Source organism: Uranotaenia lowii, chromosome 1, assembly GCF_029784155.1.
Source record: "Uranotaenia lowii strain MFRU-FL chromosome 1, ASM2978415v1, whole genome shotgun sequence".
Taxonomy (NCBI): Eukaryota; Metazoa; Arthropoda; class Insecta; order Diptera; family Culicidae; genus Uranotaenia; species Uranotaenia lowii.
The window spans coordinates 208,724,139-208,739,681 of record NC_073691.1 but is presented as its reverse complement, the minus strand read 5'-3'; the positions used below and the strand labels follow the sequence as shown (position 1 = coordinate 208,739,681).

At 37.0% G+C, this 15,543-nt stretch overlaps 1 protein-coding gene across 50 annotated transcripts in view; it reads right to left on the bottom strand.

Moving 5' to 3' along the window:
• LOC129745528 (modifier of mdg4-like) overlaps positions 1-15,543 on the bottom strand; it is an 88,093-nt gene that overhangs the window by 48,549 nt on the left and 24,001 nt on the right. Inside the window, exons 5-6 of one of the 50 annotated variants that reach the window (XM_055738665.1) lie at positions 862-1,284; positions 508-648 (exon numbers count right to left, since the gene is read on the bottom strand). The exons of 37 other annotated variants lie outside the window; for them this stretch is intronic. In XM_055738665.1, the coding sequence (XP_055594640.1) occupies positions 545-648; positions 862-1,284 (527 nt within the window). In that variant the 3' untranslated portion in view covers positions 508-544. Of the gene's footprint in view, positions 1-91; positions 409-507; positions 649-861; positions 1,285-1,412; positions 1,853-1,988; positions 2,258-2,337; positions 2,715-3,455; positions 3,779-3,861; positions 4,138-4,214; positions 4,321-4,879; positions 5,185-5,294; positions 5,642-5,796; positions 6,291-6,893; positions 7,221-7,312; positions 7,456-7,540; positions 7,796-7,889; positions 8,438-15,543 lie in introns of those variants that run through there. 12 more of the 50 variants (XM_055738756.1, XM_055738819.1, XM_055738901.1 and 9 more) reach the window with 12 other exon arrangements.

Genomic DNA, 15,543 nt, shown 5'->3' with positions numbered 1-15,543 from the left:
AACAATCGAATTCGATGAGTAATTTTATTCTACGAAATTTTATTTAAGAAAGGGTCGAATATGTCAAAGCCTCTACAAAAAACAAAAAACCTAACGTTTTAATTTAACTTTATTCATGTTTCCTAAACTTATCGAAGGTATCGGCATTCTTCAGCTTTCGTTTCCGATTAACACCCATGCCGTACACGAGCCGGCGCATGGGCAGATGGTTGTGGTTCGGGTTCTTGATCCGCAGATGGCTGCAGTCCGTTGTCACGAGCGTTGCCTTGCACTTCAGTCTGGCCGCGTACGCACAGCGCCAGTAGATCTGTGCCCCAGAAGCCGTGTTCTTGTGGAACACAAAGTCATTGTGGATCAGCAGCCTGGTACCGACCGAGGAGTACTCGAAGTAGAAGTCATAGGTCGGATCTGAGGAAAGCACATGAAGTACAGATGGAAAACAGAGCTTGATTAAGTATCTTTCCTTATTTGTCGTAAGGATTGATGTTAGCAAATAAATTATTGTGAAATTGATAAAATTCCTGTACAATAGAATTCATTTCTTTTATTTCTGGCTTTGAATTTGACACAATCGGTTGCGAATAAAGCCTAGCACGAGAGCCTCCGAGATTTCAATTTTTTGTTTCTTGAAAACGTTGACCACGTGCACTGTAAATAAAGAGAGGAAACAAGAAAAAAATGTTCAAATTATCTCTTTCATTGGAATTCTGGGTGTCTTCTAACACGGACATCTATAACCATGATTCAAGGACGTCGGCTTTTCGGATGTATAAGCCATTGATGCTTAAAATCCAGTGAGAAAAACAAGACGTCGGCTTCGGTAAAAAAAAATCTTTCTAAAAACCAAAAAATTTAACTCACCAATAATCGACTGTAACATGTTAGAGTCGAGCGGTTTTAGGTGACTGATGTTGTTGCTGGTCGCTGCCGTTCCTGCTCCTGTTGATCCTTCCAGACAGGACTTCATCATGGTTTCCCGCCCGAAAACAATTTCCACCAGCCGTGCGGTGTACAGTGCCGGCTTGGTGGTATAGATACGGATCAAATCCTTGGTCGTCACGAATACGGTGCTACCGCTATGTAGAGGAACCTTATCCAGCGAGGTGGATTGCTGGACTGGTGTTGACTTCGAAGCCGGTCCCGATCGCTGCTTTTTTTGGTTAATTGGCTTCGGTGGAGTTCTGTTCTGTTGCCGGGGTTGTTGAATACACTTTTGTGGTGGGTGCATTTGAACGGATGATAATATTTGTACTTTTTTAACAATTCTCAAATTCGAGTCGGAACCTGGAAAAAGAATAAAAACAGTATCAGTTCCAGTTGTCCGATAAATCCGATAAAAGAAAATAGATCAGAAAGTCATAGAACTACAAAATTGTTTAAAATGGTTTATTAATCTACAGATTGCAATCAGACTCAATGATCGCGTGCTAGAGTCTTTTTTTATTGATAAAGCTAGAATCTTCCGTTACACATGACACGACATATTCCGTGCCATCGACATCCACTGTTTTCGATTCCTCTATGCCGCTACTGGAGGAGGCAGCAATGGAACCGGTGACATATTCGACTGTGGCAGGTTTCTTCTTAGCAACTCGTCGCTTTCGTTTGACGATATCCGAGTGGGTGTGATATTTGTTCAGTGGAGTGATAATATTGTCGATAGTGTAGACACGTGCTCGGCACTTTTGATTCCACCATTGATTACAGCGCCATATTTTCTTCGGATGAGCCATTGATGTTACGACTAGCTTCTCAAACACAAACGGTTGACCAAGGTAGAGCAACTGTTCCTTGCCACGCATCGTTGTGGTAAAGATTGCGATACATTCCGGACCGGGTTCGTTTCCGTACTCTACATAGTTTTTTAAACGAAAAAACAAACAAATTGTTAGAAGGGGTCCTACAGAGTACCCTAGGGTGAATTCACTGTAGACTTAATAAAGAAATAAGAAGTGTTTTAATCTATGCGGTTTTTTTTTATTTTTCTTCTTCGAAATGTAGGTTCAATACACGGGATCGTGATTGTGGCCATGCTTGCCCAGCTTGAGTTCGTTCGTAGCTGTTTTCTGGATCACCCTCGCTTGACAGCGACCAGCCGCATTTCGATTGCAAACCCAGTTTATCGATGTCTTGAATGTGGCTTCTTTGCGATAGACATAGTTGAAAAGGACCAACGATTTACCACCCTTTTGATTCGGTATCACATCGAAGGGTTGGTTTGCCAACCAAACCCCGGTGGATAAGGACCCAAATGTTTCTGAAATTAAATGGTTTTATTAGTTCAAGTTCTTCTTATCATTGAAGTAACCTAATAATCTACTGCAAAATATTTAAAAAAAAAGCAAAGTTTCGTTAATCCATCAAATATTCCGAGTTTATTTCATATTGTTTCATGGGATCATCGCTTTCATACTGAACCATCGGAGGGTGATTGTGACCCTTTTTGCTCAGTTTGATACCGCCCTCTTTGTTGGTGGTACAGCGAGCCGCACATGTATCCGCATATCCACCGTATGGCGAGGAGTCCGTAGACCCGATGAACCGATTGTAATGCGGATTCGCGCAAACCCAATTGACCGTGTTTGCGAAGTCGGCTTTCCGCCGGTACAGATAGCCCCGGTAGCACAGGTTGAGTCCTCCCTTCCGATTGCCAATGAGTTCATACTTGCATCCATAGATGAATTTCTTACTACAACTGCCTCCATCATTAGAACCTGAAAAAGAACGGAATTTCATAGTTAGTTTTGCTACACATTGTTTGTCTATCGCAACGCAACTGAAGCATTCAAGAAATACTTCGTTGAGTACTTCAGTTGTATCGTTCCCTAAATCTGCCTTTCCAAATAATCGCAAGAATGCAGTTTCAAAATCACAGATCTTTATTTGGCCAAACAACTCATTTCCCCTCATTGGTCAACACCGTATCGTGGTTGTGGCGGCGTTTGCTAAACTTGATCATCCGATTGCCCTGGGTAACGCACCGGGCCGGACATCGTACGGCCGGATTACTGTTCTTGTTGCACACCCAATTGACGGTGGTGTTGTAACGACGCTCGGTAGTGAACAGAAATCCGTGAAACTTCAGGCTAAAACCACCGCGCCGATTTTCGATAAACTCCAGCGGTATCTGGTACCAGACTCCGGCGAGTAGTCCGAGGGGAGCTACCGGATAACCCGTCGCACCTGAAACGGATTAACAAAAACGCAATTTAACACCGACCTTCCGTAAATTGAAGTATGTGCAGAAAAATGAAATTTAATTTAAAAAATTTAAATTTACATAAATAAAAAAAAACCGTGGAGGCAATAATAACTACCAGAAAGAGTAAGCTTACCAATAGAAGTGTTTCTCTGCCAACCACTACACCTACTGGATACTGTAAAAGAATTTTCTTAAAAGAACATTCACTATTTCATTGAGATTTCTCTTTTAAAAATTGTTAACCAACTGTTTTTTTCTTTCTTAAACATTAGTATTTATAATCAACATCGTCCATATCCAACACCCCGTGATTGTGTAGCTTAACACCGAACCGAATCTTGCTGTTCCCCTCGGTGGATACCCGGGCTTTGCAGGCCAGCTGAGAGTTGTTGCTCTTGTTGCAAACCCAGTTGATAGTACGGTCGTAGCGTTTCTTCTGGATGTAGATGTACCCCCGGAAGTGCAAATTCATCGTTCCTCTCCGGTTCATAACGTACGTCAGGGGAAATGAGTACCACACCTTCGGAACCGGCAGCCGATCGCCCAGCGGAGGCGGACAGAAAGGAATGGCCGTACCTGTAAAAAATTGAATGCCGATTCATTAGATTACACCTCTTAAGTAATGCTTCTTTTATGAATGGAAATAAAAAAAGGAAAAGTTTTAACAATTTTATCAATCTTTTATTGCAGATGGTCTTTCACTTGTTTCATCATCGTGATCTTCCGGTTCCGTTGAGTCAACCTTGCAGTGAGGCTGTCGCATACGGATTATAACATGATTCTCCTCGACCATACTTTGGGCTTTCACACTTTCCAGCACTGTTCGGCCCCAATTGATCTTCTGTGATTCCGGCCCGTGGGTGTGGTTTTCTATACGAATAGGATGCTGACCTGGTTTAGTGATCAGCCGACTGCGACACTTGTATTTGGTACACCTGTGTAGACGACAAGAGGGTAGAAAAGACAATGTGATCTTCAACAAGTTGTTAAATGATTCCAAAACTAATCTCACCTAATGCAGCGCCAATAGTTGCCTCGATTCTTTCGGTAAAGGTAGTTGTCCACGACAAGTAACGGATGACCTCGCTGACTGTAGATGTACTCCACGTTTCCGAACTCTGTGTGGTAAAAGAAATTAAGAAAAAAAAATCAGTTTCCTATGTTTCCATAAAGAAGTTTCGCAAAAATGATGATAAAAAAGAAAACTTTTCAATCTTTTGCTGATTTGCATATATTTGTTCATCAAACTTAACTATGTGGTTTTCACTGGCACAGGTTGGTGGTTATGCACCCGATAACGAACTATCTGATCTCCGGGAACGGCCGTGATCAGCCTTCCTGGGCAGCGATCGACCATACAGCGCCAGTAGATTTTGGCGCTCGGTCCTTTGGTAATTTCTTGGCGGAAACGATAGCCACAGAATAGCAACAAAGGTCTTCCCCGTTGACTGCGTGCGTAGGCTACGGGTTCCTGTGATAGCGTCGAATTAAGGATATCCGCCTCCAGATAGACCTGCTTTCCCGCCACCAACGGTTTAATATCTGAAATGAAATGTGTATTGAAGACAAAAATTACTCACCGCTTGGGGTTTTAACTAGATCCCAAACAAGTTCCATTTTTTAAAAAGAAATGTTTTTAAAAAGTAATAAATTTTATTAGACCATCTCTGTTCCTATACCAACAAAAAACAATCACAGCATCGGAGGATCATGGGTATGCACGTGATATTTGACAATGATACCGGCCACGGTAGTGGCCCTACCCGGACACTTGGCAAACGAGGCACACCGCCAATAACCTTTCTCCTTACATCCACCGTTCCGACGAAATTTGTAGCCCCGGAATATTAGCAACGGATGACCTCGTCGGCTTCGTATGTACTGCACTGCTTCAGGGTACAACTGATCCCTCAGATCATCGCTGTAGAACACATTCGATGAACTGCTCAGAGGAGTGGTGGTCTCAGACGTCGTTATGTACACTACGAAAGAGGAAAATAAAAGAAATTTAGAATATTGCTTCAATTTTTTTTGGGTACTATTTGTTCGAAGATCTCGGGATTACGGACGGAAAAATGTAGTTCATTACAATTCACTTTTCTTTTCTTTATTTCCGCTTAACTAGAAGCCCTTCTTTATTGTGAACCATCGTTTGCTTGCACCACTCATCAAGATCTATCTCATTCAAATCCGTTTGTTCCAAGATGGAGGTGCTGATGCGTCGTTCGTCGTTCGCATGGCAATGGGTCGTGTTCTTGATAACCGTATTACCCTGGCAGATCACTCGCCCGTTGCATTTGGAACTTTTGTAGCGTATACATAGCCAGTAGGATCGGGTCTTCCGAACCCGTTCGCAACGGTAGATGAAATTCCCAAGGGCCAACAGAGGTGCTCCCCGTTGACTTCTAATGAAGGTACGATACTCATTGAAATAAACGTCTGAAATGGAACCAAAGCAATTAAGTAAGTCAGATTAGTATTTTCTTGCGCAATTGTCCAACTAGATGTAGCAATAAAACACAGATTTTTGTCGATTGCTTTTACAACATCAATAAATTTATTGCGAGCGATTCAGAGGTAAAAAATTACGAATTATTTGATATTGCCTTTTACAGTTCAACTGAAAGACTGTATTCTCCCAATTTTGGAAGCACATCGATTTTGATGAGTCCAGCGAATTCCTGTGAGCTTGTATCCATCAGTGGTGAAGTGGACAGGTACGTGGAATCACAGAACTCAGACGTAGGGTCTCCCAGGATGGGTGAATGTTGTCGATGATGGTTGGTCCTATCAAAGTCTAGAGCTAGATCGTCGTCATCGGCCAGGTGATTACGGCGGGAAATTTTCGCAATTTTTTCGGTATGCGGCGGGTGGTTGTGTAGCGTACCAGTCAGGGCACTCAATCTTCCGTTGATGATTACACATCGAGCACGACAGCGTTCTTCCTTTATTTTACGTGAATAGTTGTGACAGCGCCAGTACATTTTATTACCCCGGGTGCTGTGGCAATTGTACAGGAAGTCGTTCAGAACCAGGCACGGTGTCGACCAGGGACTTTTGATAAATTTCAGCTCCTGAGAAAAAAGATCTTGGAAAACAGAAAGAAAAAGAAAAAACATCGCCATTGAACTCGATTAGACCACAGAATATTTTATAAATCTAAGGTAAGTTTATCGTTTATCATTAAACTCTTGGAATAAAGTTTCATTCATATGTGATGGAAATATTTTCAGACTTAAAGAAATTGTAATACAACGATTGGATTTCACAGCAGGAAGGACAATCACTTTAATAGCGTGGCATTTTATTTCAACAATGTCTATCTCTCTCTCTCTTTATTTTGTTACGGATCATGAATACTGTAGTCTTCGAATAAATGCTTCCCATCGAGTCTGGAGCTAGCCGCAGGATGATTGTGGTTGCCGCAAAACTTCACCACACTATTATTACGAGTCGTACATCGTACTTGACATTTGTCTCCCACATAGCTCTTCGAGGCTGTACAACGCCAGTAAGTCGTATTCGTGGCTTTGACGCGCTTGTTGGTGAAGAAAACGTAATCATCGTAGACGAGTAACTTTCTGCCCCAACCACTTCGTACGAACATCAGTCTTTTGGGTGGTGTTAAGCGATCTGAAATGAGGTACATAAGAAACGACCTCTCTTTACTAAAACACTATATGCACCATATGTGCACACACTTGAAGAAAAAAAACATCACATTCCACCAAGGTTTAACGATATATTTGAAGTAAGCCTTCTTCGTCGCCTACAGTCGCTGCGTTTTCATGATCGTGTTCTCCCCGGACCCGTTTGATCTGGCGATCGTCGGTAGTTATCCTCGAGGGGCAACTTTTGAGCTTAGACCGCCGGTGGACACATTCCCAGTACCCGAGCGGACCACGTTGCCGGTTCAACGTGTACGAGAAACCCTTATACAACAGCAACTGTTTGCCCTTGCGACTTCGAATGAACTGGACATCAGTCGGGTGAAACGTATCGTCGTAACCCTCGGTTTCTACAACGAAACATAATAGAAGTACTTTGTAAAATTACCACTGTATTCGGGTGCTCAAAAAATTGAACATCAATTAATTAACTGTACGCCAAAATCATTTTATTCTGTTTGATTTCATGTTTTATTTACAATTATCGCATTCAAGTTCACAATGAAGAAAAGGTACGATAAGTCATATGACCCGCTGTCATAGCGGACGTCACCTTCGCCGAATCAGGATCATGATTATGGTCGACTAGAGAAGAAAAATAGAACAGAAGAAAAAAAAAGAATTGGTAGGCATTTTTGAAGCCTGTTACGTCCAATAAGATTAAAAATACCATTTGAATTGGATATATAGAGCGAATCGCCGATGCTTTTGACCCGTCCACGACATTTGTCTGTCCGGTTGTGAACACATTCCCAGTAGAGGATATCCTTGTTGCGCCCCGAACGCCTCAAATTCGACCGATATACATAGTTATTGTGCACGAGATGGATCCCGCCCTTGCGACTTGTCAAAAAAGTGTAAACCCGATCGCCGGTCGCCACACATTCTCCATCATTCTGCACTTTCTTCGCGATAACGTACAGGTCTGCAAGAAACAACATAGACAACAATCATCACCCAACATATCCTCAGCCGATCGATAATAGCCAAAAACCAAAGGAAAACAAAACAAATTTAGATTTTCCATTTCACAGCATTTTATTCACTCATCTATAATTCGTTTAAGAACCAACCCTTCAACATTGATTAGGAGCGGATGGACCAGCCTCGGATCCTTCGGGGACATTGGAATCGCGTACCACAACCTGATAGTTACTGCCATCATCGATCACATCAAACTTTTGCGACGACGAAATCGGATCCTTCGAAAAAATGTCCAAATACTCTTCCAAATCTTCCGGGTAGTCGTAGAGCAACTTGTTTTTGATTTTACTCTCGTGATTCTCGTGGAAATGCTGCCGTTTGGCCCGGATCAGTTTATTGAATTTGGTAACGCATATCGCCTTGCAGCGCAGCTTCGATACTTCGATACAGCGCCACGTGGTCGTTCCGTTTTGCTGGGTTAGCTTCCGGTTGTACAGGTATCCTCTGTACACGAGCTGGGCGTTCTTTTTCTGACTGCGTATGAACTTGATCGATTCAACAGCAATCGATCCTGCATGAGCGTTCGGCCTTTTCACTGGCAAAGGACCGTCGCTGGACGGTTGTCCGAGATTTCCATCGGTTCCTAAAGAAGGATGCAAAATATTGAAGTATCGATGATCTCGTGGACGTTTGTTTCTATCAAGGCAATATATTTTTCTCAACAACAAAAAAAGTAAAACAAGTTTAATTGTTCTTTTCAAAAAAAAATCTTTATTTTTTTTATGCAGGTACTTGTATCATTACATGATTAACACATTCTACTAACTTATAATAAAATATAGGTACCTAATGATATGTATTTAAACTCACAAATTTGTTGCTATATTTTTTCCTGATAAAAGAAGAGAGTCATGTGAAACCACATCCCCGGGTTGCAAAGATTCCTAACCCCCTACACCCTCTCCCCTAATGTTCACGTGGACATGTTGGATTTTTTTTTTCTAAATCTAATATTGCAGTTAGAAAACACATCTGGTTGAAATTTTGGGCTTCTGCACTTTTGATAGTTTTATTTAACAAAAGAAGAGGCATTCCTGATCATCATTTTTCTAACGGACTCAACGTTGGTATTTAGAACTTATTTGAAGAGAATTTTTCCCTGGGACTAGATTCCTCACCTAAATTTCTTAACCGGATGTACAAGTTCTGATTTTAACATAGTTCTAATATTCTAGAAATATATGTTTTCTCGATCGACACTCAATCATTGATGTTGTATAACTTGATAATTTCAAAGTATTTATTATTTTATTTCAGCCATCACCATATCAATAACACTAGAAAATTTTCATAATGCAAAAATGCGTCTATATGCGCCTATTAAGAAGAATACTGACGTTGAACGATCCCTTATTGGCAGTCTTCTTTTACAAATCAAAATTTGACAATGTAGTGTGGGATTCCATCTGCTTTTTTAAGTGACCAAGAAGGAATTTCTGTTGAACGAACGTGTGCATTTTAACCTACCTTACGAGTCAATAAATGACCAAAAGTTTCGATTCAAGTCATCGTCTCTTTCTTTAGAAAAATATGTAATACTTATAATGGACAAATCACAGAATTCTGGCAGATTCGTTGGCATCGTTGGAATTGTTGAAAACCAAATTTATTTAAAAACTATTATTTCAATTATCTTTCGTGATGTCTTTAATTATAGGTATTAAAATACATTATAAAAATCAATTAAGAAATGAACATGCAATCTACAAATATCTGTATTGTACAAGAAAAATAATGCGAAGGAACAAATTTGTTCATGATTTCGTTAATTCGAAGTGTAACACAAAATTACAATAAAAATGAAATACTTTCTGCAAAAATTGATTCCCATCAATACAAATTTTTTTTTTATATTTAATGTAGACTAACTTACGAAATTCACATTCTATTTCTATTTTATGAATTTTCGTTAATTTTGAAAAATGTGAATTTAAATCTGGAAAAACTTCACCGCTCCCAAGGAATATTTAAAGAAGGTAGTGCCAAGGCAGCCCTGCTCTAGTATTGGTACAGGCTGATACGTCACAATCACGAAAAATCTGTCAATTTACCTACTAGGAAACTTTTCTTTTTCGATGATAATTCGAAGAATCTGCTGGAAATTTTCCACATTGAAAACATGCTATTGTAGGAGGATTTTTGCTCTTCAAGATGGGTACAAAAAAAGTTGCATTTTTTAATAATTTTTCTAATCAATAGACGATCGAAGTTCGAAAAAAATGTGGATTTTCACCACTGAAATTTGCAAAACTTAAAAATTAGTTCAAAGTCTTCCATGAAAGACTTCAAGTTAGTGCAGTTAAAACTCCTCATTACAATAAAGTGATTAAAACACAATTTTTTATACAAAAACACAATCTTTTAATGGCATTTTAGTAAACACAGTTAACAGTCATTAATTGATGTTAAGGGGGGGGTAGGGTCTAACACTTTCAAAAATCGATTTTTTTATTTTTTTTATTTTCTTATTGTAAAACATTTCAAGAATGTTGTGTCAAATTTTCAAGTCAATTGAAGCAAAACTGTAGAAATTATAGGCCTTTATCACATCCTATCTAATATTGCAAAGAAGCAAGATCAGAAACTTCAAACGCGTTTTTCTCGAAAGCACATTTTTAAAGTCCGTGGACATCGTCATTTGAAAACTACTTATCCGATTCTTTTCAAATTTGGAGCATACTTTCTACATGTAAATTACCAGACCCCAACGTTTTTCTTTTTTATTTTTTTTACTTTGGGGAGATTTTACAGATTAAAAATGGCGGATTTTTTAGTGAAAAATCGTAGTTTTTATTTCAAACAGCCACAAAAATTTCAAAAAAAATTTTTTAAGTTAAATAAAAACGTTGGGGTCCAGAAAAACATCCATTAAAAATATTTTGCTCTGATTTTTTGACTTCAGATGATTCTGTGCTGAGATACAGTGTCCACCGCAAATCCTGTTTTCTAAAAGGCATCTTCGAAAGTGCTCCGTCACCGGCTCATTTTTCAATATTTTTCTACGAATAAATTACTAAATGTTCTTTTAACAATGCTTTGTATGATGCAAAAAATTTGAATACATTTGTTTGAACAATAGCTCTAGAAAAAAATCGTGAAAATGGTGTTTTTTTATACCCGTTAGACCCTACCCCCCCCCCTTAATTGTTTTGTTCTACATAAGAATTGTATATGGTAAACCGGTAGGATTCAAATCATGACAATCAGTTGAACACTCAATATCTACCAGCTAGACCTTTTTGAAGTTGATATTTTCTTAATTTTTGCACATTTTAGCTTCAAGGCGACATTGCATTCATTAATAAATTAAGAAAAAAACATAATGCAATCTTCGAAGGACCAAAAAACTTCATAACATGGTAAAATTTTCGTACTATTCGATTTCGTACTAAAACGTGTTTTTCTTTGAAATTCCTACCATTCTCACATAAATTTTCAATACAATCGTTTTTGTGACGTCACAAAAAAAAATCCAATATGGCTCTCGGCACTACCTTATTTAAATATTCCTTGCACTGCTCCCCGAAATTTGCATTCTGATGCTAGGTTTGGAAAAAATCAGAATAGAAAATCTTTATCTAGATTTTAAACCTAAAATCTCAATCCTAAATAATACATCAGAAAATCGAAACTGCATCGATCTTAACCCTAATCTACTCTTGAGTGTCAATATGACACTATTGAAAGTTTTTTAGTCAGGCGCATCCAATTAAAAAAAAAATCTTCTGGGACCCTTAACGAATTCATGGAATCTTTAATTTTGCATCATTACTTTTTTATGGACGCACCCTGAAAGCCCTGGCAAAAAGCTCCCTTATCAAACCGATAGTGTCAATTTGAGACTCCTCGATTAAAACCACATTATCTCTCTATTGTTCTCAACCGATTTGTACAAAATTTGTAGTCTCAGAAACCTCGTAATGTCACTTAAATATGATTCTCAGACAACATTCAGCTACAACACTACACAGGGTGGCCACAACTTTTTCATTTTGAAATTCCCGGTTTTCCCGATCATAAATTTAAGGTTTTCCCGGCTTTGATGATCGGAAATATTGAAAAACAACTTACACAGAATCCTTAAGGGTGTAAAAAAGCTGGAGTTGGCAACACTTCTATGCATTTAAAACACACTTTTGGTGGATGATTTGAAATCATATACAGAATTTTTGACATGATGTGTTAAATAAAAAGAAAAAATAATAAAATAATAAGTAATGTTTTTAATTAATCAGTCACAAATGAATATAAAAAAATCAGTCCTCATTATGACAATTTTTTTAAACCAAAAGTATTCAAATGAATGAAATGTATCATTTTTTGATAAGTCACAGATACCAAGTGTGTAAAAACAGTTCACAAAATTCATATCTCTGTTAATTTAAAATTATTCTGAAGGGCATTCAATCTTAAAACTCACTCGTCCGTCACAGTAAATTCAGTTAAAATGTTGATTTCAGATGTTTCACATTCAGTAATAGATGTAATTTCAAGTGTAATAAATTTTTGTTATAAAATCGATCTCACAGATTGATCATAGTTGCATAATATTTTTCAAAATTATAGTAAAAGTTTTGTAAAATTATAGTACTTCTGAACACTTGTTTCAAGGCATTGTTTAATTATTTAAACTTAAAACGAAAATACCCTATGACTAATACATAGATGGCAATTTTTGAAAGATCACAAATCCTATCTAGATGCAGTGATGAAAATCCACTAGAAATATTGCAAACACTAAAAGTTGTTACCTACCAGAGTAATTTAGATCATAATCAGTCAATTTTTCTGTAAACACTCAACAAAGCACGAAAAATAGTGTTTTTATCTGCTTTGAAGTTCTTTTGTTTCCATGTTGTTAGAAGCAAGGTTGCCGAAATCACAGAAAAATCTGTAATTTCACAGAATTTTGTGCAAATTTTCATCACAGAATCTGTGTCATAGAACACAGAATTTTGGAATATTCACAGATTTCACAGAATTTTCGAATTTTGAATGGATTTACAAAAAAGTGTTTTTACCTACTTTGAAGTTCTTTTGTTTCCATGTTGTTAGAAGCAAGGTTGCCGAAATCACAGCTGTAATTTCACAGAATTTTGAGCAAATTTTCATCACAGAATCTGTGTCATAGAACACAGAATTTTGGAATATTTCACAGATTTCACAGAATTTTCGAATTTTGATGGATTTTTAAAAAAAATTTTTTGGCCATACAAAATCAATATTTTTTTCTTATCTTGAATTAGAGAAATATGATAAAATTGTCAATGTTAATTGATTTTTCCCATATAAAAGGTTAAAAAGACCCAAATTGTCATAAATTTTCAATGAAATTAAGGGAAACTGCATCACAGATAACCATACCAGAATTTTTGGATAAAATCACAGAAAGTCAGAAGTTTTTTTCTCAAAAACACAGAATTTTTTTCGGCAACCTTGGTTAGAAGTGCTACCTCCATATGTTAGTGCAGTTGTTCATTGTTTGTTTTCGATGCAAAAAAAGAGATTTAATGTCATTATTTCTTTCATAACTCTTCAAGGAGTTGTTGGCCCACTTTGGTGTCTTCAGATGAAAGTTGCATCATAAATTGAGCTATGCAATGGTATTTTTTCGGTAAAATATTCGGTGATGCAGACGGTACTTTTAGACGCCATTTAAAGCTTATTTACAATTTTTCATGTTGAAGGTCATTTATTAAATTTCAATGCATTTTGATGTGCCATTTCATAATTTCATTTATTTACAAGAGTCTAACCGAGGCTAACTCAAAAAATATAAATGTTAGAAATCTGAAAAAATACATGTCTTTCTTAGTCGTAAAAATGAACCAAATTTTCAATTTCGGAGAAGATCTTAAGACTCCCGGCGCAAATTGTCAGATAATAAAAAAACAATCCTCAAAACAAAAACTATTTTCTTTACAATTCGAAAAAGATTTTTAAAATTTTTAATTCCTTGTTCAAAAAGTTTTTTTAGAAACATTGTTTATGAATCATAATTCCAAAGTTCTCATTACAGAACTTGGAAATCACGATTTAAATTTAGAATTCTCACTACGAAAATGTGAGCAACAAGTTGAACAGTCTTGAATATACATTGATTCTTTGCAGTATTTTTAATTTTGAATAAATTGAATATTTTGCTCTGAAAAATCAACCGATTTTTGTTCTTCTGTAGATCCAAGCTTACTTATGAGTTCTGTGCCAATTTTATTTGAATTGATTGTTTTGCAATGCCATGCCAAACCGCAAAAAACATACCGCTTTTTAATAACTGATAACCTTTTTGCATAATAAGAAACGAAGCTACAGTCTTCGACAAAGTTGGTTAAGCAGAAATTTACCTTTTAAGAATTTATAAATTGGCATAAAAACCGTGGGTTGGCTTGGTTCCACAGAAAACCAAAAACAAAAATTAGGTTGAATTTTCAAAATAAAACATCCTATTTACCCATACAAACCTAAAAGTTCATCTTGAAAATTCTGCCATGAGTTTGAAACCAAAACAAAACAAAAATGACCCCAATCGACTCGACTCATTCTAATGAAACATTTGTTTGAATTCGTCAGATTCACCCACTTTATTTTCTTTTAGCCAAGGAATTTCAATTTCTAAATGAATATTTAAAAAATAAGGAAAAATGGTTTTTAAATTCATGATGAAAAATCAATGTTCAAACGCGTTTTTCTCGAAAGCACATTTTTAAAGTCCATCGTCATTTGAAAACATATTTTTTTATATATAAAATACCAAACCCCAACGATCCTCTTTTTTTTCTACTTTGGAGAGATTTTACAGATAAAAAATGGCGGATTTTTTCGTGAAAAATCGTAGTTTTTACTTCAAACAGCCACAAAAATTTCATAAAAAATTTTTTAAGTTAAATAAAAACGTTGGGGTCCAGAAAAACATCTATTAAAAATATTTTGCTCTGATTTTTTGACTTCAGATGATTCTGTGCTGAGATACAGTTTCCACCGCAAGTCCTGTTTTCTTAAAGGCATCCTCGAAAGTGCTCCGTCACCGGCTTGTTTTTCAATATTTTTCTACGAAAAAATTACTAAATGTTCTTTTAACAATGCTTTGTATAATGCAAAAAATTTGAATACATTTGTTCGAACGATAGCTCTAGAAAAAAATCGTGAAAATGGTGTTTTTTTACCCGTTAGACCCTATCCCCCCCCCCCTTAATTTCATAGCGTAGAAAAATGTAATTCACAATTTTGAAGTTTAAACCGGTTGAAGCTCGAACTTAACTGTACTTCTTCAAAACTCTGAACACTGAATTCAGAACCCATGAATTTGAAAAGTTCAACATAAACTGTTCATGTATAATTTTAGAAATCAAAGATCAGTTTCTTCAATCAGTGATCCAGAATAAAGCTGGGCCGAATATTACCCAAATTTTTAATTTGTCGAACATTCAGCGCACAAAACAGTGCGCCAAATATTCGGCCGAAATTGTTGCAAGTTTTTGTAGAATTTTTAAAATGAAAAATTTGCCGATTGTTTGAAGTTTGAAAAAGCCATAAAACATTCAAGAAAACATTGTAGGGTATTTCTAAATGTGCATACGACCCAATATTTTGTTGTTATTAATCTATAAAAAATTCACCGTGTCGTGTGTCAAGATGATTTGCATATTTATTTTTAATTTCTTGTCTATCTGTCTATCACTGGAAAATATT